The sequence below is a fragment of the Cinclus cinclus genome, chromosome 3 (assembly GCF_963662255.1).
Source record: "Cinclus cinclus chromosome 3, bCinCin1.1, whole genome shotgun sequence".
NCBI lineage: Eukaryota > Metazoa > Chordata > Aves > Passeriformes > Cinclidae > Cinclus > Cinclus cinclus.
The window spans coordinates 79,973,442-80,001,218 of record NC_085048.1 but is presented as its reverse complement, the minus strand read 5'-3'; the positions used below and the strand labels follow the sequence as shown (position 1 = coordinate 80,001,218).

General features: G+C 38.5%; 1 protein-coding gene across 1 annotated transcript in view; it reads left to right on the top strand.

Annotated features, from left to right (window-relative positions):
* The window catches only part of KIF26B (kinesin family member 26B), a 270,452-nt gene that overhangs the window by 108,408 nt on the left and 134,267 nt on the right, over window positions 1-27,777 (top strand). Inside the window, exon 4 of the mRNA XM_062489199.1 lies at window positions 2,065-2,231. Within this exon, the coding sequence (XP_062345183.1) occupies window positions 2,065-2,231 (167 nt within the window). The remainder of the gene's footprint in view (window positions 1-2,064; window positions 2,232-27,777) is intronic.

Sequence of the window (27,777 nt, the reverse complement as noted above, 5' to 3'; positions counted from 1 at the left end):
TGAAAATCTTTATTTGGCAGAATATGGGGAGGTTATGATTGCTGTTGTGATAAGTCAACTCAACAACTTCTTAACTGCTGGCCATTTGTCATGGGAGTAGCACTTCCTAGTGACATTGTCAGCAATGGTAATTAATGATGATCCATCCTGATATGATTTATTTGCATTGGATGAACTAAGATGAGGCAAGGTTTATGTGTGCACTCTCCTCTGAAGGGATAGCTGTCTGTTTAGCAGTTCCCTATATGGAAGGTGAGGAATTTGGTGTCAGAATAATTGAAGGGAACAGAGCAGAATCTTGTGTCCATTGCAAAGATAAATAGTGGAGCTATCAAGTATTATGTAATATTTAAGGAAATAGAAATACTGTTTAGTGTATTCAAGTGTGCTGGGTGCCCCAGGTGGACCTACATAGGGTAACAGGACACTGAAGAACTGTCTGCCTACACACTGGAAATGTAAGGAGGTATCCTGGCAGACAGCCTAAATTCCTGCATTCTACCAGTAGTATGAGATGATTTAAGTCCCAGTTTTCAGCTGTAGCCTTCTGAGAGCATTGCTCATTCAGTGTAGTGAATCCTGTAAATTGGAATGGCTCAGCATGGGTTTAACATGATGGGGGCACTTTCAGCAATCCTTCTGGTTCCTCATAAAAATAGAAAGGCTGGTTTAGCAGTCCTGTTCTTGAAGTATTACAGTTGATTGGTCTAAAAGTATGTAAAATAAGGATAAACAGATTACCTTCTTAGCTATAGCAAAATGGATAGCAATTTTCTATGAGAGAAACGGAGGTAGTTGGCCTAAAAATGTTGCCGTATCTTCTTTCCCTCACAAATAAAAATCAGTTCTTCAACTTTGCTTTTAATAACTGAAATGTTTAACAGGTGAAATAAAGCAAACCTAAGTGGAAAAATAACTTCAGGATGATTTAAATTCTTTTTTTTTATGTGCTTCACAAAGATGTTTTGTTGCTTTTATGGTGATAAGTTGAAGTATGAAATTGAACAGGTGAAAGGCTACCTCTTGGGAATTTTTTGCAGAGGGAAGGAAACTGTGCTGTGGATGATTGTTAGCAATAACCTGAGAGGGCTCTTTTTAGGCATGTGTTGCAATTTTGGGACATGAATTGGCGAACAGAAGCCATTTGTCATGGAAATGAAGTAGGGAGGAAAGGGAATTTGTTAGGAATTGCATGAAGTATGGAAGATGACATTGTAGCATTGTAAATTCATGCAGAAGAAGTCAAGAAACTGAATTCAAAGTATTGAGGAATTGCTTCAGTAGAGCTTACCCAGCCTTCTCTGAAGTCAAAGACGTTTCAGTTGATTTGAGGAGAACTGGGTCAAATCTGATGGAACTCTGATTTTTTCAGACAATGAAAGGCTCAGATGAGACTTCCTAACAGGAAAAAAAATGTTAGATGGGCCATCAGAAGAATGAAATCACATGATGTTTAATGCCTTTTAAGAAAGGCAATGAAAGTGAATAGTAATGATCCCAATTTTGCAGAGAGATGATAAATTGTATAAGACCCCAAGGGACTCCCTCCTATGCTGTACATTGAATTTGCTGGAGAAAGGTCAACAAAAATGCTTAATACACTAGAGAGGTGTTATTTTACAAAGACAAAAAAAAAAAAAGTCGTTCTTTAATTCCTCCCCCACTCCCCTGAAGTAAAATATACATATTTTGCACAAATCTAATCTGTCTTTCTTTTATCCTGAGGTCAGACCAAGCAAGGATTATGGTTTACTCTTTCTTTTTTTTTTTCTTTTATTTACTCTTTCTTTTCTGTATGGATGGAAAACTGTATACATTATTGACATTTTTAGTGATGGGATAAATTTATCCCATTAGTTTTAATGCAGACAAGGTTAGAGCTGATCTTAAGTACTGTAGATTAGTATGAAAGCTGCAATAAGCTTGCTCACAGAGCAGTGAAGAGGGAGTGAATGAAGTGCCTCTTTCTCCTACTCCAGCTGCAATCTGGAGGCATTGCTGGATAAGGAGGGGTCAGCCAGTGAGCTTTAGCTGATGACACTTCTGTTCTTTTTCTGTCTTCAGATATCTCAGCTTATGACAGAGACTAGTCGAGAAGGCCTGACTGAAGCAGCATTGAACCGCTACAATGCAGATAAACCCTCCCTGTACACCTTCCCTGCTTCCCAGAGCACATATGTTGCCAGTGAAGTATCCACAGGCACATCGGTTGCAGCATCATTTTTTGCCAGGTAAGAGACATTTCTCAGATTTTCCTTTGCTGGACACATAATTTCTTTTAAAGGAGACAACTCCATAGTGAAGAAGTGGGGTTGACAGGCTACAGTATACATCAAAACAGTTGTAGGTACAGATCTATCACAAATTTGCAGGAATTACCATGAAAATGTTGTTTAATCCACCTACATGCATTTATCTGTAAAATGGGGTGATACTTCTGTCCTCTTCTGTGAAATACTCTTTAATGCTTGATTTGGGTTAAAATGTGATTGTGCTCCCAGAATAGCACTTGACTTTGTGACATATTTAGAGGGGTGTGTCCCTCAATGAGAAGGGCCCATCCAAGTAATTTCCTGAGACAGCCAATTAGCTATAGAGCTAACTGGAGGTGGCTAGTTCAGTTTGTGGCAATCTTCAGACTTCTTTATTAAATTTTGCTTCAATCTAGGGAAATTATCAGGGCTTCAGTTCCAGACTGAAAAAGTTAAGGTTTCTGATTTCGGCTTCAGTCCCCATCATTCCACTAAATTGACCTGACGGTCTACATTCAGCCTTGCTTTATGTTGAACATTCAGACATTGTTAAAAAAAAAAAGAGATAAAGTTTAATTTAAAAAATCATAAGGCTATCTTGATTAATTTGTTAGTAAAATGCTTTGTTAAATGGGCATATGAGCTAATAAGTGAAATATCAATTATCACCAACAAAATGTGTTTTTTTTCTTCGTGCAGAAATGTGCTCTTTGTAGAACAGAATCTTTTTAGCCCAGATGAATCCTTATGTAACAAAAGACATTGAAATAATCCTTGTCTTTTAATGCTTTTTCTGAATTAGAAGATTGACTTGGGAAGAGTAATGAAATAACAGGAGGATAAGCCGTTATTATAGCATTTCAAATCCAATCCAGTGAGAGATCTTGATTTCAAAACATGGCATGAACTTTGAGTGAGTGCCTCAAGCACTTTCCGATCAGCTTCCTTCCCTTCAGAGAGCCAAACTATTAGTAATTCCACATGCATCTACTTTATTTTAAAGGTAAATGGAAAACTTACAAAGTTGTTGCACTCCGTAAATCTGGAAAAAGGTTTTCCTCTCCTATTTTTCCTCACCAGCATGAGGGTTGCACATGTTCGATCAGTGTCATACAGCAAGTGAGTCGTGTAAAAGGATTAAGCATAGCATTTTAGAAGATCCAGTTGTTTGGGACAGCTCTGCCATTTTTTTCTTTTCCAGATGAGATGCTGCAATAGCAAATGTGAATGATGACAGTGGTCTTGGTTTGCTGCCCTTTTCTGTTTAGCTGCAGGCAATTTAAATTAAAATTCTTGAATGTACACACATCTAGTTGGAGTCCAGATTGGGATTAGCACATATTTTAGCATGAATTGATTTATGAAGATGGCTTAACTCATTTGTTCTTCATTGTTTATGCTGAGAGAATTCATTTGCTCTTAATATACTCTGCTGAAATGCAGGAAACTAATTAAATTTACTCAAAATCCCTAGTGGAAATCATAGCATTTAAAGTAGAACTCTGTTAGCTTCTAGCTGATGCTGTGAATTCTTGGGTGTGCTAGGTCCAGCAGAGATCTCATGTTTAAACTGTTTATTTTTAAACTGTACTTAGCAAGACAAAAGTGCCTGGTTTAGTTTGGGGTATTGCACAATTAGATTAATATCACTTATGTAAGTCAGTTTTGTCCTGGATTTCAAGTTACATCATCTGCTGGCAATTTAAGCAGCAAATTCAAGTCAGTTGTTCACTGCTTGACCTTTTAACAAGAAAATCACCAAGTTGTTTTCCAAATCTGAATCGCTAATTTTTGTTTTGCATCTTCTGTGTCTATTTGCTTTTCTGTCAAGTTGGGTAAGAAGTGTATTATAAAATGAGAAGTAGAAGGCAGTGGTTGTCCAACTCATTAAGATGGTGCACTGTTTACAATATGAAACAGTCCTTTGTACCAAGCCTATGAATTCTAAGCTTTTGCTTTTTATCCTTGTCAGTGGTACATGGAGTAGTGACTACCAGCTACATATGCTTTTTCTGAATGTGTGTCATACTCCATGTTTTCACAGTGAATAAGGAAGAAATTATTACAAAGCCAGAGAAAGTTGCCGATGTGAAGCTGAAGTTCAGAGTTGAGGAGTAGAACCTATCCTTTTGAAATTTGAATAATGACCCACAGTATTTCAGTCTAACTTTCCTAACAAGCAAAAAAAAAAAAATCTGATGAGGCTCAGATATAAGTCATCCATCATCAGGAAAAAACCCAATTAACTAAAATACTATGGTACGGAAGAAATGTCAAGGCATCCATGGAACTTTTGGTTGTAATTACTTCAGAAATATCAAGCATGGAATACTGGGAGCTCATAATTTTTCTGTTCTCAGGCACTACTAGTTCAACAGTGACAGTCACTTGACTGGGCTATAGCTGGCATTGAGCCATGGAGAAGTATCCTAAGGCCACAGTGACTCTCTCAGTGTTTTTAAAAACCAGGAGACTTATCAGATGTCTCAATAATTGACTGTTACAGTTCATGATCTATAGCTGACAGATTTCCAAACCAGCTAAAAGGGCTGCAGCTTCTGTGAATTGTCATTTATTGAGATATTGCTGCAAGGGAACTTACGACACATCAGGATTCCCATGAGACAGTATGTGAATGCTTTAAAGGAACAAACACTGAAAACTGTCCAAAGTGCTCAGCTGGTAGGCTTATGAATATTAGATGATACAGGTATGGATAATGAATTTCTAATGGTGATTCTGACACAGAAACTGAGTTCAATCAATTGTGCTTTTAGTGACAAGCACTAAATTTGCCTTTTTGTTTAGGGCTATCACTCATTTTTGTCTCAGATATGCTTCAATCATGCTAATTTAGCATCATCTTGCTTCTTACCAGTACACATTTATGATGAGAATAATTCATTTAGTAAATGTGAAAGAATGTTAAGATTCTTTACTCATAACGAATCATTTACAGATCATTTACATTTTAGAGTTTTTTTGCGCGACTTGAGTTCTGCCTCCAGTTTGGGTCTTTGTTCTAAGAAGTGCAGCATCTTTGGGCCATTGCAGCCTAAGGTGTGCCAGCTTCTTGCCTTGTGTCCTCCCAGCATGATGAGTAGGAGTGTGCCACCCCAGGTAAGGGATTAGTGGATTAGTGTATTCCTTGCTGATACTGCCAGAGAACTGAGGGAAGGGCCTTCTGGCACTTGTTTTCCCGGTGTCTCTGTGAAGCTTTATCAGGCCAAGGGCATAGTAGTTTTATTCTTCTCTGTGCTGGTTTCTACATGGAGAAAACTTCCAAGACTCTGACTTCAGCTTTGGCCCGACTTTGCAAATAAACCTGCACTTCTGAATAAAAATTCTCTCTTGTGATTGGGGTGTAAAGTTGCAATAGTCTCTCTGAGGGTGATAGCACAGTGCAGGAGCTAGAAGTCAAAACTGGACCAGAGCCTTTTTGTTGTCTGTGACAATACATTAAAGATTTTGGGATGTTGGTGCTGTTCCTTGTTTGCTCCATCACAGTAAACTTGCTTTATTGGAGAGGAAGAATTTGCATCAGAACAAAAGAGAGACATAAAAGCCCATTTGAGATGTAAAAAAAAAGTAAAAAACTTTTGAGAAGGAGATATTTTTGAATGTTAGTCTTTAAAGTTGTTTCCTGTTGCTAGTCAGGAAGTGTAACAGTGTATTTGGAACAAAAGCCCACCTCAGTCTGAAATCAGATATAGTCATATTTGGATTCATTGAGCCTAATGGGAATATAGATAATCTTGAAAGCAGCCTGAAAAATCTGTTCTAGGGATCATTTTCCACATCTTTGTGCAAACTAAACGTCTTTGTGAACACTAAAGAGGGCCACACAATGCTACTGTTGTAGATGTTGCAAGACATGTTTTTCAAATGGAATGTCCTGTTTCTTTAAAAGCTCTTGCATTGAGACAAAATAAGAAAAGCTTAGTTGCATGTATAATGCATGCACAGCTACTCAGTGTGGGATAAGTTCTACTTACAGTTATCTTAATTCTTGGAAAAACTGCTGGTGACTCTTTCCCCACTCATTCCCCATCCCTGTGTGGTATGGCAACAGGGTTGGAGGAGGTGAAACAGTGCACTATGGCCAAGGGGTACAGTGAATGTTGTGTTCAAAATGCTGCTGAATATTCCACAGGTTTCCCTTCTGTTCCAGAGAATCCTTTTTGAACATTTTTTAAAATTCTCTTGCATCTTGCATGAACTACAAAGCTGATATGAAGACAGGATTTGTGGGGTCCTCTCGTTAAAGGTGCTGTGCTGTTTTGATTACTTAGCACTCCAGAAACCCTGGAATCTCACGCCTCCCTGTTTTTGGCATAAATGTGGAAAACTTCATTTAATCCACAGCTTTTGATGTTTGCTGTTTTTCCGTATAGTTAGTCTATACAGTCTTCGTGTATATATCTGTTTTAAAGCTCAAAGGAATCCAGACAAAACAGGTCTTTCCCTTAGAGCCTCCTGTGTATTGCAGGAGCACCATTTTAACATCCTGGCTTGAGTTTTTTGGAGGTCTGGGGCAAGTTTACAAAAATAAATATTTCCTGGCATCGCAACAGAGAATTTGTCAGAACACGTGCAGGAAAAACAGGTAAGAAACAGAGACAGCAGCTAGTAGAGGAGGAAAAGGTTGAAGAGGATAGTCTTGTTCCACAGAGGCCAGCTTTGGCATGGGAAGGTCCACAGGAGAAACACTGGAGTTGTGTGGGTAGACTGGCTGTAACCAGCGTAGCTGAAGCGTGCTGCTGGCAGATGTGAGAGCCAGGTCAGGAATCTGCCGTAGATATTCCCGACAGGTGCAGGTGCACATCAGGCTGTGCGGGCACACCCAGGGCATTGCAGCTGCAGAGGCCTCAGAGGCCTCTCAGGAAAGAGCCCGTGAACACTGTCAGATAGTGAAAGTGCTTGTTGGTGCCTTTCTAAAGAATATTTTAGTCTGAACAGCAGATGACTCAGATGATAGTGTTTCCTCATGCTGAAGATTGGTGCACCCAGTTGCTATGGTGGTTCCTTAGTTTGGGCACTTCCTGGGAAGTTCTTAATATTAAATAGTTGTCTCCTCAACATCCGTAAGAGAAAATTATTTTCTGAGACTTGGGTTAAAGCACATTTTGGTTTGTGTTCAAACAATTCATAATTCACATCTGAATTATGCAGAATCAAACAGGATTTTCCTTCATTAGGTGGACAAACTAAATTTAACAGTTGAATTGTGGTCAGATTCCTGGAGATTCTTATATTTTGAAGAACTATATATTAATAACTTGAATCAGAATTTCTGATTCTTTTCTCTCCTCCTTATCATATACTGCATAAGAAATACATAAAAAGAATGTTAAGATAAAAGATCCACAGACTATCTTTCAGCAGGAATGCTGGCAGCAAGTTTGGAAACATCTGTAAATCATTTTCACAAATATTTCTACCTTCAAAGCCTGTCTTGGGCTGGCTTGTGGGTGAAATCTTGATCACAATGGTCTCAGTCTTCCTGAAAGACCATGAAATGTTTAGAATTGGCACCTAGGTGTGAGTGCACAACTTCAGTGGCTGATTTTTCATACTTGCTCAACATTCCACAGTAATGCAAGAGATCTATGTTCATAGTCATTGCTTTTCTGTGCTTCCTGGTGCTGTGAGAGCCCTAACTAACAGGCTGTTTCTGCTTTCTGTTATTGGTGTTTTTTTCATGTATATAAGTTGAATGCCAGTCAGATGGGAATTGTGACTTTCCTGAAGCGAAAGAAAGCTGGCAGTTGAGGCATAAGGAATATTCTTTTTCTATGGTTCAGTGTAAACAAAATGAAAATTGTGAGAAAGACTATGAGAGTTTAATGTAAGAATAGTCAGTGTGGAGTAGTGGAGGCAATGATCTGATATGCAGTGAAAAAACTTTGGACTTCAGTGCCCCATCTGGAAAAGGAAAAGCAAAGGTCAAGATCTCCGATTTTGCATGGCAGTTCTATCTTGGGTCCCAAACAATTTCCAGTGATTTTTTTTTTTCAAAGTTGACACATTCTCCAAGACACTTTTGTTCGAATCAGTTTCCAGAGTTAGGTCCATTTCTAAAGAGAATTTTGTAGGTTATGTGTCTGAAACAACAGGGTCTGAATCTTTGGATATTGCATGCTGCCATTATTTAAACAAAAGCTTAAGAAAATACATATGCTCTTTAGACCTGGGTTGGAAATCTGGTTGGGATAGGTTTAAGTTGGCACTGGGCTGTAAACAAAAGTAATTCAAATTTTCATGCCAATTACATCCACTATTTCTTGGTGGCAAATTATTAGCTTGTATTCACATCATAAAATACAGATGGACCTCGATTTTTATATAGGGTTTTGGGAGTGACCCATGGAGCTATAAAAAGAAATAAGATAAAACTACCCTAGATTATGATAGAATACTTTACTTGCAGGGGCATGCCATCTGCTCAGTCTCAAAGCATGTAACTGATGCAAAGGATGTAAATCCTCCTCATGTTCCGAATATCAAAGTAATCCACTTAAGGTAAACAACTCCACATTTAAAGTTAACAAATGTAGTTTTCAGGTCTAAGCATGTTTTAAAAATATAACTATTTAGAAGAATCTAAAGGAAAAGATTACTGTCCAGGAACAAATTATTTACCATTGAACAGAGAAATTAAAATTCCAGTCCATGAAAGGGATGTTACTTTGATGTTATGTCTTCCTTGAATTATGCTATACCTGCTTCTATGTGCTGCACAAGGCATGTGTTTTTTGACCTGCCCTTGCCCCACATGTGGTTTGTTTTGTATTGATGGTAATGGTAATCACTAAATAATATTGTTATAGAAGTAGTGATCAAGGTTTGCAGTTTCTTGTAGCCTTTCACAGTTTTGAGAAAATTTTTCCCTTTCCTGCCTTTTTATTTATAAACTTTTGAGATATAATGTTTCTCTGTGATGCAATGAATATTTAGTTCTGTAAAGCAAAGGACACATTCTGTGGAATTTTTTCTGCTTAAGAGATTATCTTAAAATGGATGTCTTGTCTGCTAAGTATAATTCATTATATTTTTTTTTTTCTAGTATATATTCACTAAAACACAGAATTCCAGATTTTTTCTGATTCCTGTAGGAATCAGTGGTGTTTAGTTATACACATTTGTTTCTGTAAATGTATATTTTGCACCATTTTAATTTTTGCTTTCTTAGATACAGAAATTTGACCTCGTGTCTGGAATTAATTTGTCCTATAAATTTTTATATAATCACTTGTGTTAAGTTTTTAAGTTAAAAATTGCGTCTGTGAATACAATGCATTTAATATGTGCTTTTCCCTCCTTTTTTTCCCCTGTCTCCTTGTTTTCTCAAGTACAAATCCATGAAAATGCATGGTAACCAAAGACCCATTTACCTAGTAAGCAAGCACCCTCTGTCTCTCTCAGATCCTAGAGTCAACAGCTGATTATATTACAATGAAAAGGGCCAGTAATGCAAACACCTACTTAATCTACTTCATGCAATGCAAATGCTTTGTAGAAGCTCTAAGTGTTTTGTAGCCTCCATCATGGCAGAAGGAGGTAACCAAGACACTTCCTGTCTTCAGTAATTAGCAATTGCCTTTGTTCCATGTTCTGAGGTGTTCCCTTAGCTTAAAGTTTGCCTTGTCTCTCTGTGCCCCACTGATTGCTGCTGTTACAGGTAAGGGGCTTTAGGTCTGTAAATGACTGTGCTGGCCCATTCTTGCTGCAACTTTCATGTCTTAGATGCTGTGTACCAATAAATGCTTTGCATGCAGGGAAGAGTGTGGGATGCTGATGATCTGGCACTGAGGTCCTGATTATTTTAGTGGTTTGTTAAAGAAGGAGGCAGTTTTTCATGGATTTGTGTTCCTAATTCTTTGAGGTAATTTCAAGCATTCGCTACAAAAGTACCTAGGTGTATGGAAGTTGAATTCCTGCTGCTCTCCATACACTATGCTAAAACAGAGGTAACTTCTTCTCTACTTCTCGTCACATTTTGTGATTTCCTGCTGATTTCAACAGATTGAAAAGGGGGAGCATTTTAAGCATATGTTTATGCTTAAATGGGGGGCTAATTAAGCATAGGTTTTTGTCTTCTAATTTGTAACAGGGCTTCTTGAGTGCCAGAATCCTTGCTACTTGAACATTCGTTCCCTGCATTAATTTAGAAAACCTTAAAAGGAGCTAAGGCTACTTCCTTCCTTCAGCGTTGCCTTTCCCTGAAACCTGTCATATAGATTTGAGAAAAACTGCTAGCAGTGTATGCAGTAATCCCTCTGCACCTGTTACCAAAGATTCCTGGTGTTCAATCTTGCTTTTTACTCTTAGGGCAGTAGAAATGAAACTGGTCAGCATTAATCTTTTGACTTCAGTATAGTTGTGACTGCCAACTATAGTATAGGAAACCTCATGTTGATTTACTGTTTTGCATATTTCCTGCTTCCCTTAAACCTTGACAGAAGAGTTCTGATTTACAGTGTCTCTATCTTGATTTGTGGGGAGAGAAAGATGAATTGATGTAGTTGCACTGTCTATAGCAGAAAATTATATGCATCACGAGTTTTTTTCTCTCTGTTTTTAAAAACATCAAAATAACCTTTGCTCAAAGAGATCATAAATCCATAGTAGCAGGACTTTTTCCTAAACACCTGGAAGTTCAGAATGGCGAACTTTTATTCTGATAACTGCTTTCCTGTTACAAGTACTGTTACAGTGCTGCCCCAGCAGCCTTGAAATTCAGCTTTACCTTGTCTCCAAGCATTTTCCATCACATGCTTGGTGTTTTGTTAACCTTGAGAGCAATCTGTTCAACTGCTGAATGACTGGCTTTTCTTAAAACTACCAAGGAATTGAAAGAATTTTAGTTTTCCTTGCTCATAGAATAAAAACCAATCAAGAAAATGTGCTGAAATGTTGAAGTATTTTTTTTATTGCCACATAATCTAGGTGGACAACTGCTGGTTAGGCTTGTCTATATTCATCCCTGTGATGTGCTTATTAGAGCACAGCGGACCTGTACACATAGGCTCATAGCAAAGAGAGATTTAGAATCTGACCTCTTTGCTCAGGTGTAAATTGAACATGATGCCCATCTCACAGCTGATGTCCATTGGCATATTTCAGTCAAATTCTCTCTTCTGAGTTATTTAAGTTCAGGAATATTGCGTGCATGCATTGCATGCAGGACAGGGACTTCAGAGTTTTCTGCCACACATCTTGATTTGACAATATTGGTTGCCTTTCAGGAGACAGACCTGCTAAAGAAGAAAACAAGAAATGAATGTTCACACTCATAAGTAACTATAGGGACATTGCAACCAACAGCCACAATTTTCCCTGTGAATGCATTTCTTGAGATTTTGTGATTTTGGGATGTAGCTTTAGGGATTGTTGTATGACTGGGGAACTCCAGAGGCTTTTCCTTCAAGTGTATTTTCTGTTGTTTAATAAAGAATTTTCAATGATATCTTCAATCAAAGTGTTGACAGGGTCTGACTCTTCAGCTGTCTATTTTCAGGAAATCAATAGAGACCTATTTTCTTTAATATATCTGTTTTCCTGGTCAAAATTGGGCAATGGATTCAAATCTCCTCTTATGGTATAGTCAGAGATTAATGTAGGTTGTATATTAGTACATATTTTTGAATAACCAGGATAAAGAACTACTGCTGCTAATTAGTGATGTGATCTTTGGTTTTATCATCCCAACAGCTGTGGGAGGAAGGAACCAAGATAGTTACTCTTGCAAGAATTGCAGCAAGAATCTCTTTGAATCTCAGAAAGAATGCTGAGTAAGTGAAAACTGTGGAAATCTAGGCAAAGACAGAAAATGCATTAGCAGAAGTTATAGTTGTTTCTTTTCTGAATACCTCTTTGTATGTCCTTTCCTACAGCAGCATCAACCTTGTATTAAGACACAACTACTTTAATGAGCTGTGTTACATTGTGGAAATACCTAATTTGTTCTGCAAGGTGAGGGACGCTTGAGTTATCTCCAACTACTTATTTCTAAAATCTGCAAGATAGCACTATTCAGAAATTCCCAAGGGCCTCATGGCCTCTAGTTCAGGTCATTGAATTAGCCTTAGGCTTTCTGTTAGAAACTTGCTTATTCTGATTTATTTTGCTTCTCTCAATTGGGTTTGTGCTCCAAAGCTAGCATTTCTATAAGCCTGAACTATTACCTGTCATGAGTGAGATGGAAACTGTCAGGAGAAAAAATAAAAAAATTTTGGATCTCTGAGTCTTTAGATTTCACATATTTAGATTGTGTAGTTATTTTTCCCCCCAATTTCTCTCTGTATGCATGAAGATCAAAAACTGGACTTGCATAATGAAAGCTGAAAAAAGTACTTCTATCACTCCACAAGTTGAAGAGAAACATTTTATATTACAGAAGTCATGAAATAATTTTGAGGGCTGATAGAAATAAGAATGCATGTATCTTTCCCTTCAAGCAATGCTTGGGGATGGGACTAGAAGGAAGGAAAACAAAACTCTGAAGATGAAATAGAAGTATTTCACTAAATCATGAAATTCTAGGGACACCAGGGAGGTAATATGCCCCTATTTAAGACATACTACCTTTATTACCTATTCAAGAGTTTAATAGAACTGTCCAAGTCCACATGAAACATACTGGACATAACATTGATGCAGGGCAAAGAGGAAAATTCCTATGATGGGATACAATAAGAAAAAAACATTGTCAATGAGTTTAGGATTATGGAAAACATGTGTTGGTAATACTGGTTTGAAATGTTTCTCCTGAGGTGATTGCATGTTCAGTTAATAAAGTACAACTGATACAATACCATCTCACTGAGCTGTTCGGATTAACACCCTGTGAATTCTTGATTAATGCATTACAGCAACATGAAACAAACTTGGAATGAATTAAATAGATGGAGCTAGATGAAATTCTGTATCATGTTGAATGACTCTGCTCTTGTTGGGATTCGGTAGAGACACAGGATTCCATAGAACACTAAATGGAAAAAACATTGTTAAACCTTTCAAGTGGTGTTGGGAAGATGGCTGGTAACAGTGATCTGTGTGTCAAAGGTGATGTAAAAGCAACAGTAAAGAATGTAGACCATGCCTATGGAAAAGGGACCAGTGGACTGAGAAGTGGCGGTTGGAAAAGATCTGTGTCACAATTTTAGTTGCATATGAGCTCACAGTGGGACACTGGCCAGGAGGGCTAATGCAGCTCTCAAATATCTGTAAGAAGAACATATTAAGAGAGACTGTGAAGAATTAGCTCTGCATTAGAAGTTGATATGGCCACAGATAGAATACTCTGTTTAATTCTACTGTCCATAGTCAAGAAAGATGTAGAAAAAAATCGAGAAGGCTCTGCTAAGAGACCCTCAGATGATTAACAGTTTAGAAACCATGCCTTCAAACAGCTTGACTTTAGTTTATCAAACAGACTTACAGAGAGATGTGTTGACAGTGTGCAGGGAACCTCTGCAGGGAACAGAAACATGATACTGGAGGACTTCAGTCTAGCAGACAAAAGCATGTCAGGATGTAATGGCAGGAAGTTGGATCTAGACAAATTCTGAGTGGTAATGAAATGAGCATGTTTAGGAAGTACATTTAGGAAAGGGCAATGACCTGCTGAAGTGAACAAGGGTAGCAAACAACAAATAGTTGTCTTTTAGAGTCTGTTTTTTAAATAAGAATTAATATCTGGAAAAAAAAAGCTGAAGGTAACTACACTTCACGTGGGCTGTAAGAGGGTTAATGTAGGGAAGATTCATTGCTTTTGCTATGTGGGAAGCTGCATTAGAGAGTCATAATTGTCACACTTAAAAATCTGCTACACCTTCACTTGTATGTGAAGGTGTAGCACCAAGAAAAAGTATTTCTTCTGGTCTTTCAAACAGCAACACTAAAACACAGCATGAGAAAAAATTGCCATGAAGAAAGGAATAAAATATCATTTTTCTTAATTTGTATAAGAATTATTTAAAAGTATTTTAATTGTAAGTTTTTTTTGGTTTTTTTTTTTTGGTAGATGAACTTCAGAGGGTTTTGCTTGCTTGTTTTTGTTGAACTGCCATTATCTGTGATTTTCATTTTTTGCCCTTTTATGCAACAGTATGTGGAAATCCTTGTTTAATCGTAGTTTCCCTGGGTACACATCTGCTGTAGTCGTTTATTGTTTTCCTGTTCCTTTGAAATTCTATCCGTTTCTTGTCAGTTACAGAAAATATCTCAGTGTATATGTCATTAGGGGGAAAAAGAGAAAAAGCCTTCCTAAAGTTATAAAGGCTTTGCTTCTTCCTTGCCTCTTGGGTTGAGACTGTCAGTCAAAAAAGGTGATGCTTGTTTCACTCCTGACACAAGTATATGTGTAAAAATCATGAGAGTGGGAAAAGAACATCCTAATATTTTGACATATAAATGAAGAGTAGAATTTAGCAGGAAAAGCTGAAATAAAAATATATTGTTTCTGAAGGGAAATGCTTTGGGGCAAATGTCTATGCTTGAAAATTACTGAATTGAAAAAAAAAAAAGAAAACAAAAAGCCCTACCAAAAAAAAAAAAATCCCAGCTGTTTCACTTGATGGCTCATAAAATCTGAATAAAGTCCTTCAAGGGCTTTTTTATAGGAAGATAGTATTTTTTGTATGCATAGTTATGGTAGCATCTGGTTCCCATCTTTGGGAATTCAGAGACTCCACAGGCACCAACATGCTGTCTGCTGCAGAGAAGCTCTACAGCACAGATAAATGCTGCAGACAAGTGTGCAGAATGTAATGTAATGTAATGTAATTGTCTGCAAGCTGGAAAGATGTTGGGGAGGAGGCAAAACCTGAATCAGTAAATTTTGATTAACATAAGATGTAGGAGCAGCCCTTGCATAAATTTCTTTGGTTCACCTGTGAAGAGTGGACTGATAAGCTGGCAACACCTGAGTCAATAAGATTAATCAGTCAAAGAAGGTAAGCTAAGGCATGCCTAAGGCAAGAAGGGTCAGAGAGTTTTCACAGAGGCTGTGTCCTTCACAGAGAATTGAAACAACAGGATCAGTAAACTAATTGTCCACAAATATGGGTTGGAAATACAAACAGTCTTTTATGTATAATTTCACTGAATTGAGTATCTATGCAAAAGGAAAACAGAATTTGTATCAGGTATTTCTGGCTCATTACATTTGTCCTTCTAATGCCTTCTACTTTCTAAAACAGGACCTGCGTGTAAGAAGTAGTCACACATTATTTGAAATTGTAAGAGTAAATAAATAAGAGTTTGTTATACATTGTTGACATCTTGTATTAGAGAAAAGCAAAATCTTTAGGATGTCTTGAACATGGGCACAGAGAGCACTGATTTTTTCATTTATATTGTGCTCAGCATATTGTTTTCACTTAATGAAAAGTAGGAATAAGAAAACAGAACATGTAAAATTTTTGCTTCTCATATGGCTGGTGATGGATTCAACCTCAAGAAGAGTCAAAACCAATATGCCTTTGAATTAGAAGTCTGTGCTTGAATGAAGCTGGCCTTCATGGTAGGACACAGCTTACACACACATGCACACACACACACACATATATATATATATATATATATATACACGCACACATACAGACATGAAAGAGGATATGTTGTGCCTCAGTTAACCACACTATATTGTATGAATGTGCTGGATTTGTGTAGTGACCAAGAGACCTGTGCATTTCTTCAGGAAACTGAAGAAGTGGGTTCTTGGCATCCCTGAACCTGAAAAGAATAAAACCGACAGCTCATGCAACCCAAAATAATGTCTTTAAATAATATGCAGGGGTGGAATAGGTGCTTTCTCTTGTATTGACAATAATGTCAGGTGAGAATGCTGCACTGTGGAAGGAGGAGTGCAGGATCCACAGGGTCACTGGCAGTGAGCAAGAGGGAACGAGCCCTTCTTTAGATGTGGAGAGCAGGCTTCAGCAGGTCCTGTAGCTTCAATTCTCTTCCTCCAGCAGCCCCATCTAAAAGAAAATAGAGGTGTGGGCTCTTATTAGTGACTTTGTGACTACATCCAGAAAGAAATTTGTGGCTGTGTCTCCCTTTTCTGCACAGGTGCCTAGTTTTGAGCTACAAAATAGCTGTGGTCTAGGAAAAAAGACATGGTTTCAGAAATGTCTGTTTTCAGTGCTCCCTGTGGGTCAGTTTATATGATTGCAGCACAGGAAGCTGGGGTGGCATTAAGCCAAGTGTCTTAATCTTCCTATACTCTGTGTGTAGAAATTAGGTTCCTAACTGAGGTTTTAACTCTCTTATTAATAGACTTGCTAAGAAATGGCCATTCATAAGGATGGCATGGATCTAGGCTGAAGTTTACACCTGGATATGAAGAGTATGTGAAGTTTCAGGTTCAGCTTGTGCTAACAATGACAAGTACCTTGTGTATACAAACCAATGTATTCCTAAAAGAAAGAATGCAAGATTGCTGAAGAGGTCATGCTTCCAACAGAAGTGAGATGGGAATAATTCAGAACCCATTTTCAAATAATTCAGTACCATTTTCAAAAACTACTGAAGTGCTTAGGAGCTTCAGTTACAGTGACTACCACTGAAATCTAGATTCCTGCAATCCGAGGTAACTTCTGAAATGGTACCTGTGAAGCAATTACAAAATTTGCAGTACTTTCAGGAGACAGCTCTTATAGCTGTGCTCTGATTCAGATTTATCTCTGGTTTTGCCACTATTCTTGAATTTTGGAAATTATGTTTATATTTAATTCCAAACAAATCACTACACTTAAACCCCAAACACATACATTATGTTAGCTCCAAGGGACAATATCCTAAATGAAAACAGATATTTTTATTTTTCTTCATGCCAGCTCTTTGTTTAGCAGTATGGCAATTGCACATACATGTTCCAGATGTTAATGGAAAACAAAATCCTCTTTTAATTTACAGCAGAATCTGTTTTTATCTCTTGCTGGCTTTGTATTTGTCAAACAAACAAATGTTTAAAGCCTTACACTAAAATATCTATAGCACTATTTTGCATGCTTCTTTAAAAGCTAAGGTTTGTAAAATCACAGAATAATTCTGATTGGAAGAAATACCTGGAGGTCATCTTGTCTAATTCCCTGCTCAGAGCAGGTCCAGTTACATCAGGTTACTCAGGGCTGTGTTTCATGGAGCTTTCCATCTCTGGATGGACTTTCTAAAACTTTGAGGCCAGGTTCCAGTGGCTGGCTGTGCTTGTGGAAAAAGGCTGGCTTTATGTATAATTTGGCTTTCCCATGTTGCAATTTGTGTCTTTTGCCTCTCCTTCTGTCCTTTGCACCTCCAAGAGGGAGTCTATCCCTCTCTTCCGTAAATGCTCTCCTCAGTTGTAGACAACACCAAGAGCTCCCCATCAGCTACTCGAGACAGAGTAAATCCTGTTGTTGTGACATCTCTTCCCATGCTGCATGCTCCAGCCCCTGACCATTCTGGGTGTTCATTGTAGTGGACAAAGAGATAATTTTCTTGTTGGGCAGAATATCATGGAATATCACCTTTGGCAAAATAGAGTTTTAGATATATCAACTGCTTATATGGGAGCTCTGGCTACTGTGCAGTTGAGCTTGTGCTGAGACTGGACTTAAAAATCATGCTCCAAATCTGAATTTTGGGATTCAGGTTTTAATCTCTGACCCTGACTTTATTTTCCATTGCTTTTACCTGAGAAGTACATAGTTAGGAGAGACTGAACTTATTAAATATTTGGTAAGAAGATGTGAGATTTCAGATGTAGTAATTTCTATAGCTAGTGTTTTATTTGCTTTTTCAGTAGTGAATATGAGCAATACTATGGAACACCCATGGCAGATCACTCATATTTGCTTTGCAAAGTCCTTGGCTGGAAGTCAAACAGCCCTGACAGCTAAGCCTCTGTTTCACATGCTCAGGAAGTATTAAATATTGATGTTTCTTGGAAAGAGCCATCACTGCAGATCGAGCCGATTTGGGCACCACATGACTGTGTAGGCCATAAAAGGATTTTTCCCTGGAGAGCTTTTCCATGCAGGCTGCTGCTGTGGGCTCCGGGGGATGAAGGCTCAGCTAATGCCAGGTCTTGTCAGGTGCTGCCAGGGCTGGGTGACAGGAGCGGGTGGCCAGGGCCACTCGCACGGCACAGGCAGGGCAGGGCTGTGGGGAGATGGAGCCCGGACCTGCCGTGGGTATGTGGCTGGAAAGGGCTGCAAAACACCGTGCGAGCTGTGGAAAGGCTTTTCCTGTGTGAGCTGGTTCATGTGGGTCTCGGCGCTGGAGGACCTGAAGTTTAGCAGAGCCTAGGATTAGGATTAGGAGGTGTAAACCTAGAGCTGCATCTGTCATGGGGCTGCGAAGAGGCTGCGACATCATGGAGCAGTCTGCACAAAGATTTCTCCCTCGGTGATCTGTAGAGAAATTTGGCCGAGGATCATGTTGATACAGGGGATGGGAGGAATTTCTGCATTGCCTGTAAAACTCGCCGTATGTCACATTTACCAGATTCTCCAAGCAATCTTGTGTTCATAGCTTATGGGAAACACACCAGTAAATAGACCTGTCTGAGCACTATTTTTTGCTGGACTGCTCAGTTTGTTCAGCAGCCTTTTTTTTTTTTTTCACACTGCAACTAGTATATTTTCAAATTTTTTTTTGACTCCCCCTGTGGAGGGTCATCAGATACGAATACAGGAGTGACAGTCATCTCCCCAAACCTTATTACATTGACGACTAGCTAGCACTGCTTTTTTTTTTCTTGCTGCTTCAGCTACTAGTGAAAGGAGGAATAGAAAAGAGTCAGGAAATTCAGCCCAGGCAGAAATAATTTTGCATACAAGCCACAGAGAAACAGCAGCAAGTGCTAATTATATTTTTAAGTTGAGCTCTAACTGTTTATGTGTCTGTTTGCAAACAGAAAATTCCCTTCACACCCTTGCAGTTGAAGACACAAAAATGGTACTGGAGCATGCAAATACATTTTGTCTATAAATTGTCTTCAGACTTTTCCTCCTTAGCATGGGTATCACAACAGGCGTTTAACTAGCTTGCTCATTCTCTCTTGACTAGTTGGGTCTGCTGAATTTTAGTCAACATTTGCCTTGGCAAGCACAGGAAAGAAAATAAGTTCAAAGTGGTACACTGCTCACAGAATGTCCCACAGAACGACAACTCTCAGTTGTCTTCTTCCTCACTTCCTTCAGGACAAATCATGTTTGTGCTCACCCTTGCCTCGATGCAGGACACTTGCATCTCCCTCATATGCTGTGAGGCTTTACACTCTTGTTTTCCATCTTCTCCCCACCCACTTCTGCAAGGAGCTCTCTGCTCTGCCACGTGGGTCTGAGTTGCTGTGTCAGGGCTGGTCAGGGAGCTAAAAGGTAGATGGTGTTTGGTTTTGACCTGCAGTTTCTACAGTCAAGTTCTGTACTGTGTTTTTCAGACTTCTCTACCATTTTGAAAGCACACTGTTGCTCCTGGTAATCCAGTTATGCACTCTGCAAAACAGCAGCATATTGAAATTAATAAAGATTAATTAATAAAGAATTAAAAGAAGGCAATGTAATTAACGCCAATCAGCATGAACTTGTGGAAGACAGCACTTGTCAAAATGACTTTTAATCTCATAAAAAAGAAATATCAAGTAGAGTTGATTAAATATAATTGCATTGATGTGAAATTTGGTAGTTGATGACTTAAGTCTACTGGATGTGTAAAGACAGGCAAAGGCTAGGGAATAAAGAAAGGCTCAGGGTTGAAGTAAGGTATTTACTCTGAAGACAGTTACCCATTACAGATTGAAGACTGGTAAAAGGTTATTAGTGGTGATTTCTGCAAATGTGTGATGCAGATCTGTGGCCTGTTATATAAGAGACCAACTGTGGTGACCAATTGCTCAAAAAAAAAAAAAAGCAGAATAAAAATCACATAGCTACATATTTGGTTGCTGCCACTTTTTATTTACATGACCTACTACTAATGTGCCATTTAAATCTGTGGAAGGACATTGGTCAGAGCATGACATGGTGTTCAAGCTTCATCTCTTTGAGAACAGGTACAAGAAGTGTTTTGCCTTAGTTTAAACTTGAGTAAAATTGAGCTGAGAATTGTGGGGGTTTCTTTAGGGCACAGTTTTTTCTATGCCCTTATTCTAGGTCAGATTTTAGGGTTTGTAATTTCCTTCTGACTAACTTCCTACATCATGTTTTAGTATCCCTTAATCATCTCAGTTGCACCAAGGGGAAAATTAGCCGTTGAAATAATCTCTTTCTTCCACCTTCTTCTCCAGTCGCTGCCTACCTAGTGTGGTGCAAAAGGGCCAGTTCTGATTAATGTTTTTTTTAAACTTAAACCCCTTTCTCAACAGAAGTGTCCTGAACAGAATCTTGTCTTTGCATTAGTGTGAAGCCAGTTAGAAGACCTGCCAAACAAACAGGATAACTGATCTGCACAAATTGCAGATTGTCTTACTGTGGCAAGAGAAATCTGAAACAAAAGCTGTAATGTTTAAATATACCTAGTGATAAGCTTGCTGTGTTTCTTTTTTTTTGTGTGATTGCCTTCCACTAAAGGCTTCTGAGGAAAAGGAGTAAGTCATCTTTGCTCTTGGCTGTGCTTTCAGTCTTTTGGCAAGCTCAGCTCCTCAGTCCCACACCACTCAGGATGGTGGATGTTCGTGTTCTTTTCCCCCCACTGTGATAATATGTATGCCTTCTACTCATCTGTAATATGAGCAACCTCATTCAAAGGTCCAGAGAGAAAAAATACATTTGCCTGTCAAATATTTTGTCAGTTTTTGAAGCTAGAAATAATGCAAAACCTTTCTTTATTTCTGATTTGAATAAATCTGACAGACTGAGGCCTCTCAGAAGTATTAAGCCTATCTTTAACAAGGCTATTCTGCTCCTCTCACATTTCCATATGTTGTCCCACATTTTGTCTCCCTCTGGTTCATACCTGTATTGCCTAGTCATCACAGATTATTTGTGACAGTACATGGATAAATATTGGAGAGTGATCCAGTTCCCACTGAGACCAATATAAGTGTTTAGGATGATGGAAGCAGGGTCAGGTTCTTTGTAAGGTGTCTGATGACTGCTGGGTGATTATTTATTTATTTATTTTAAAGTAACACAGACAGATATTGCACTGCTTTGGAGAAGATAACCTCATCTCAGGTCTTCATCTTCTTCCTGGAATAAGTTAATTTGTGGAGAAAGGAGGCTTTAGCTCTACAGAAACTTTTAAAAAGAACACTCTGTGAGGCATAGTTGATAATTAACTCAATGCCAGACAAGGTAGTTTAGATAATAAAGTAAGAAGAACTCATACTCATTAACTCTATATTCCTACTAAAATGAAATTTATTTTCTCTCCCTCTTTTTGTTTTTGGCATTTGGGTTATAAATTGTACACAATGTCATGGGCCACTGGACAGTCTTCTGAGTGCAGCTTGCTCTGAATAAATGATGCTGAACAGCATTAGGCAAGTCTTATTCCTTTACAGAGATAATTTTTAATATAAATTTTGTTTGAACTAAAAACCAGGAAAGGAACTAATTAATATTATTAGGAGGTATTTCAGTTGGCATAATCTGTCAGGAAGAAAGAAAAAAAATCTATCTGCCACAGAATGTTCTAGCACCATTTGTGCTAAAAGCCTTTGTGTTATGATCTTGATTGACAATTGGAGAGGGAAGGAATTACCTAATCAGTATTATCAAATCAATACTTTTATGCACAAAGGCATTCTGAATAGCATTAGGGGAGCTCCTTTCTCTGTTAAGTAAATGTTAGCTCAGTGTTTTCTTAATGCATCGTGTTCATCACATATGTTTAATGCTGTTGACACACTTCTCTTTGCTGTTCTTCTGCTTCTCCTAAGTGTCCCTGAACCAGTGGCCATGGTAACTCTTCCTTGTTATACATTCTGATACCTCCAACACTGCCTTACTAGGGCTGGTTGCTAATGAGCATCGTTTGCTGGTTCATTTGTACAAGGTCATTCTTAATTTCCTTCTGCTTCAATGCCATCTCAGCATTGAAGAATCTAAGCATTGATATCCTTTATATCCCTTGGGTTTTTTTTTTTGTTTTTTTTTTTTTTTTGGCTAGGAGAAAAAAATTGACTATATACATATTTAAATATAAATAGTACTTTGTTTTGCGTTTAGCTGATGTGTCATTTTGCCAGTTTGTTATTTATTTATTCATCCTGTAATTGTTGAAATATAAAATTTTACCAATTTGTGGCTCTGTACTACATGTCTGGGTTCTTGCTGCATACATTCTAGTTCTGCAGACAACATCTTAAAAATACCATGAATTTATTGCTGTGTCTCTGCCTGTGGTTTGTTGTATGGTGAACAGTGTTATTTGCATATTATTATATAGTTCATACAGTTCTGCCCTCATTGTTAATACACTAATTGTGTGTCATTGTTCTGCTGACTGACAGAGCCCTGTCTGGCCTCAGCTCTTTCTGAGGTCTGATTAGGCAGTCCTGTCTGTATCAGCCTGGCTTTACAGAGCCTCCCCTGCAGCAGTGAGGGGAGCAGCAAGAAATCATGGCCAGAATTACTGAATAGTTGAACACTATTTGCTTTTTAGAAATGTGCTATCTTGGAATTAAGACTGAAAATCCTAAATCCCATTTTAAGGCCCATTAGCATTATGGAACCCATAAAGCCTCGTGAGAGAGATGTTTTTTGGCCCAAATGTTCCAGTTTTCTTCCCTCAGGAAGCATAGATCAGTGTGCACACCTGTTGCACAAAAGCAGGGAGCACAAGGCTGCTCACCTATGCCAGAGCTCCTTTTGACACTGAAACAGGGAGTCACAAATGACACAGTTTTCTTTCAGCTTGAGCAGTGTAAGTTAGCTATGGAAGAATAATAATCTTCTGAATTTGAAAGCAGAGGTAATTTGCTCACAGTGGAGGACAGTTAAAAAGCTGCCTCTTCTACCAGCATTTCACAGTGGAGACTGCTGGAGGGTTCAGGGTTTACCAGTCTGGATGATATATGAAGGAATTAAATGGTGCTTGTAACGTCTTACTGACTTGTCCATTTGTTGTACAGGATATTTGCTTGAAGGTTATTTACTGGGCTTCCTTCTCCACTCACTTCAGTGCCAACTCAAAAATTGTCTGTGTAGCCATTTAAAGGGAGTGAGAAACCCCTTTGGGAAGTTCTGTTGCTAAACAGTATTGCAAGTAATTGAGTGAGATTTGCTGAATCTAGTTATGACAGGATCATGGAACTAATTAATGATTTTGTCACAGATGACACATCAGCTGGAGAAAGCAGCACTGAGAAACTGGTTACGTGTTAAATATTTCTTATCCCTAAACCTGAAGTTGTATGAGGTGATCAGGCTCAGTTGTCCCTACTTTATGAGAAGTAGAAATGGTGTTTCTGGAGCAAAGAGAAAGACAAAGTAAGAGTAATGTTAACACTTGTTTTTATTGCATCTGTAGGGAAAGCTGCAATTACACCTTAAACTCCCAAAGTTTTCAGTTTAATTAATAGCAGAAACTGATTCATGCCTCTTTGCATGTCCCATGGTGGTGTGTATGCTGTGTGCATTCATTGTAATGTTTAGTCAGGGATGTTGCACTTCATGGCTAAACAGACTGTATACAAGAGAGTGAAACTTGACTGGTTTGTGAAGTTACTGCAGAAAAAGGCTTAATACACTTGACAAGGAGAGGGACATTATTCAATGCATGCATAATGTCTGTTTTAAAAAAAACCCAAAACAAACAGCCTATGAAAAACATTTCATATTTGTAAGGATGGACAGTGTCTGGAGTGGAATGTCTGAAGTATAATCTGAGTTTTAAAGAATAGGCACGAAATGGAAAAAAAAAAAAATCCAGTGTGCTGCTACTTTATTCTGTTTTCTGTCCATAGATGGTGATGGTATACTTCCACAATGTGCCAGTTCTGGCACACCACCCCATTCCAACCACCATCAAAATAATCAAAAGAAGCATTTGACTCCTAATTAAGCAACGGTTTGGAAAAAATCTCTCTGTCCAGAGGGTGTCTAAAGATTGGTTTTAAATGCCTACAGAAAACCCACAAATATATGAAGGGCCATGCCATATATAGTAAAAGCTGTGGGTTTTTTTCAGAGTAAGGAGTCTTTTAAAGACAGAAAGCAGTTGCAGAGCAGTGGGTTGTAAGTACAAAGTACCATCTCTGACTCTTTGTACTGGTTGCTGTCTTAGCACTGAGACATATTAGCAGAAAACTATTGACTGGGTTTAATTAGGTCTGGTGGTGAGCAGAAGTTGATCAAGCACCAAAGCCAGTGCTAGAGAAGAGGAGGGAGTGCAAAACTGGAGTCAATGGAAGGAAAAAATAATGCTTAAAATCTGCAGTGGAGGTGCTGAGGGCAGTTTTCTGTCATGAAATGTCAGGTTGATTGCTATGGGTTAATTTTGCCAGGGGAGTTCCTTGGATTGAGGCCCAAGCTACTGCTGGCAGTCATAGCCACATCTTGGTTGTATTAGGCATTGGAGAAGAATCTTCTCTCCATGAGCATAGGTTCACTATGATCCAGAAGTAGCCATTAAGGATATTATTTATTCACTCAAAGATAAATAGTAAGAAAGGAGATAAAACATTGTAACATCTCTAACTGTTCTTCCTGAGATCCTCTTCTTTCCTTGATCTTTTCAAGTTAGCTGCTTATCCTCCTACTCCTAAGACACAGTCCAAGCTGCTGCACTTGCTCACATCATGGTATTAGGATCTTGCTTAGGCACCTACTGCCATTTGTTTCTAGCTCTCTCTGTAGATCAAAGTCTTTCATAAATTGTCTTCCACTGCATCCCACATTCTGGATTTTATGAAGAAAGGGACTTGAATCTGAGGAGACTGGCATTTCTTCAGTAGGTAGCTCTTCTTTTCTCTTGTTTTACTAAAGAACGTGCTGTTCTCTCTGATAGTATTTTATCTTTGGCGTTTTCTTTCCCTGCTTCTTGCACTCTACTGCTTCCCCTGACTTAGTTCTATAGGGTCAGATTAGTTGCTGTCTGGTTCTACCTCTAGTGTAAAGCTGATATGCATAAAAAGAACAGTGATCTGTCACCCTTTTTCTTTGCAGGACAGTTATGGAGAGGTATCTTTCCTGTATTTGTGCACTTTGTACAAAAGGGAAAGAGACTTTAAAGACTGAATAGAGGGCTCTTAATAGCCTGAAGAGTTTGAGCTCTTATATTGCCCTAATTTTCTGTGCTTTAACCAGATAACCCAACAAATCTTAATGTAGTTTTTAAAAATAAATTAAATATATAATAAACAAGAAGTGCTGTACTACATATTTACTATCTCTCTCAAAGACAGCTATCAGGTCCTTAAGGCAATTGAACAGTGACAACAAATCATTTTGTCAGCCTGCTGCAAGGTGGTGCCATTAGATCTTTGTTGCTGGAATTGTGCATGAGCTAAAGCACTTGCATTTCTGTGTGAGATCACTCTTTTAGTTTCCACTGAACGGATAGGAGTACGTATGCACTGCATGTGTGAGTATCATATCTTGTGGCTCTTAAGTTTTGCACTGAGTGTCTGTGTTCATGGCATTCCCACTCTCAACGTGGCATAAGCATGTATCAAAGGTAGAGGAATAAAAATCACTTGATTTTATTAGGTTTTTTTTTTTTTTTGGTTACTCAAGACTCCACATGGATCAGGCACTACGTATTTCATGTACCTCAGCCTACTGAAGCATGGACTTTAAATCAAGCATTTGTTGGAGTTTGTAGTTGGACTTTAAAATTTTGAACATGTACCTCAGTGATTTCTGGACCTGGATCTTGCAATATGAAAAGTGTTTCTTTTGAGTAGGGAGGGGGGCACCAAGTGAAAAAGTGCATCAAACAATTGATTCACAAATACTTGTTTTTTGTTGTGGTAGACTTGTTTTAAGGCCATTCAGAACCAGGTGAAAAACAGCAGGTAGAAAGTGCAAATCTTTGAAATTATGTCCAGCCATTCTGCCATTTCATGTTTGTTTAAAGTATGTGAAGAGCTAACTTGGCTTTATAGACTATTTTAATGAGATGGAGTATAACCTGTGCTCCCAACATTCACAGAAATGACAGCATGAACTCTATAGATAATGATCTTGCTAGGTCAGGAGAAATTCAACTGTATGCTTTCCTTCCCGTTAAAGCAAATTGTACTGCTAAGTAAAGGGGAAATATGCAGATTGTAGACTGTATGACTGTAACCTTTGAAAATTAGAGAAAGAAGTAGATATGGAGGCTAAATTGCAAAGTATGTCATAGAACAAAATGACTTGATGAGCTGACTCAAATTTTTGTGTTGTTCACCTGTTCCCAGTCAGTTCTGCAGGCTGTCCTGGTGGTGCACAGCCACACAAGAAACTGGGTATGTACCAAAGCCCAGGATAGTACATCTGCTGGGCTTATTGGCATGGGCTCTGCAGTGGCACCACTGGAGGAAGAAGGATGGATACAGGGGTAAAAGGATGCTGATGAATTAGCAACATGATTCTTGTAGAAAGAGAAAACATCTGTGAAGCTTTTCTGGAAAATAAAAAAGGGCTGATATAACCAATACTGTCTTGGGTATTTGCTGACATTATGAACTTTCACACAATTTTATTTCTTCTTTGGTGTGTGTCATGGTCTGCTTCTGTCCCAGTAGGGGTATTTAACAAGTCCTAGAAAAAGACTTTCCACTGTGTTAGTGGAAACTGCTGTGCACATCTGATAGGATGTTAGGATGGAGAGGCAAAGCCATCAACTTATCAAGTCAGAGCATTAGGCAAAAATAAAGTGAAGATAAATATATATGTTTTTCTTTTTGAAACAGTGTGAATCTTTTTATTGGCAAGCTCAGCTGTAAATGCCTTTCCTTTTACTTCCAGGATGTCTCCTTTTGACCGTGAAGGCTTCAGAACAATCTCTGTAATACACTGTAAGACACAGTGTCTGCAAAGTCAGTGCTAAGAATTTGGTAATCCTCTCTGAACTGCAGTCTTACTGTGTTTGTGGTCAGCACAGCACCCTTGCTTTTACATTTTTTCCTTTGTAATATATGCTCCACTGGACTTTGAAAAAATGTTGCAAAAGCTTTGAAGATGGGTAACACAATTTCTATTCCACAGCACCACAAGTCTGCATTGTGGATGGAAAAGACAGTGAAGAATTCCAGCAGGAAACACGTTTAGTGGATAAATGGACAGGAGATTTGTTCAAATGTATTTCTAAGAGTTGTCCAGAAGAAGGAGCTTGATAATGGTGTGGTACTGAGACTGTGTCAATACCCTCCAGGGCACTCTAGTTCTGGTTGTTTACAGTGGATGTTTCACTCAGAAGCCTCGTAATAAGACAGTTGGTTCTGAACAGGACTATGAGAAAAGTGCTTGTACTGCACACAGGTTTTATGGTTCTCAGCCTTGAGTGTTCAGCAGAGAACCTGTGTGGGCTGGGCCAGAAACTCACAGAGAGGTTGCTGAAGGTGGGGTTGACAGTTTCAAACACGAGGAACAAACCTGTCAGA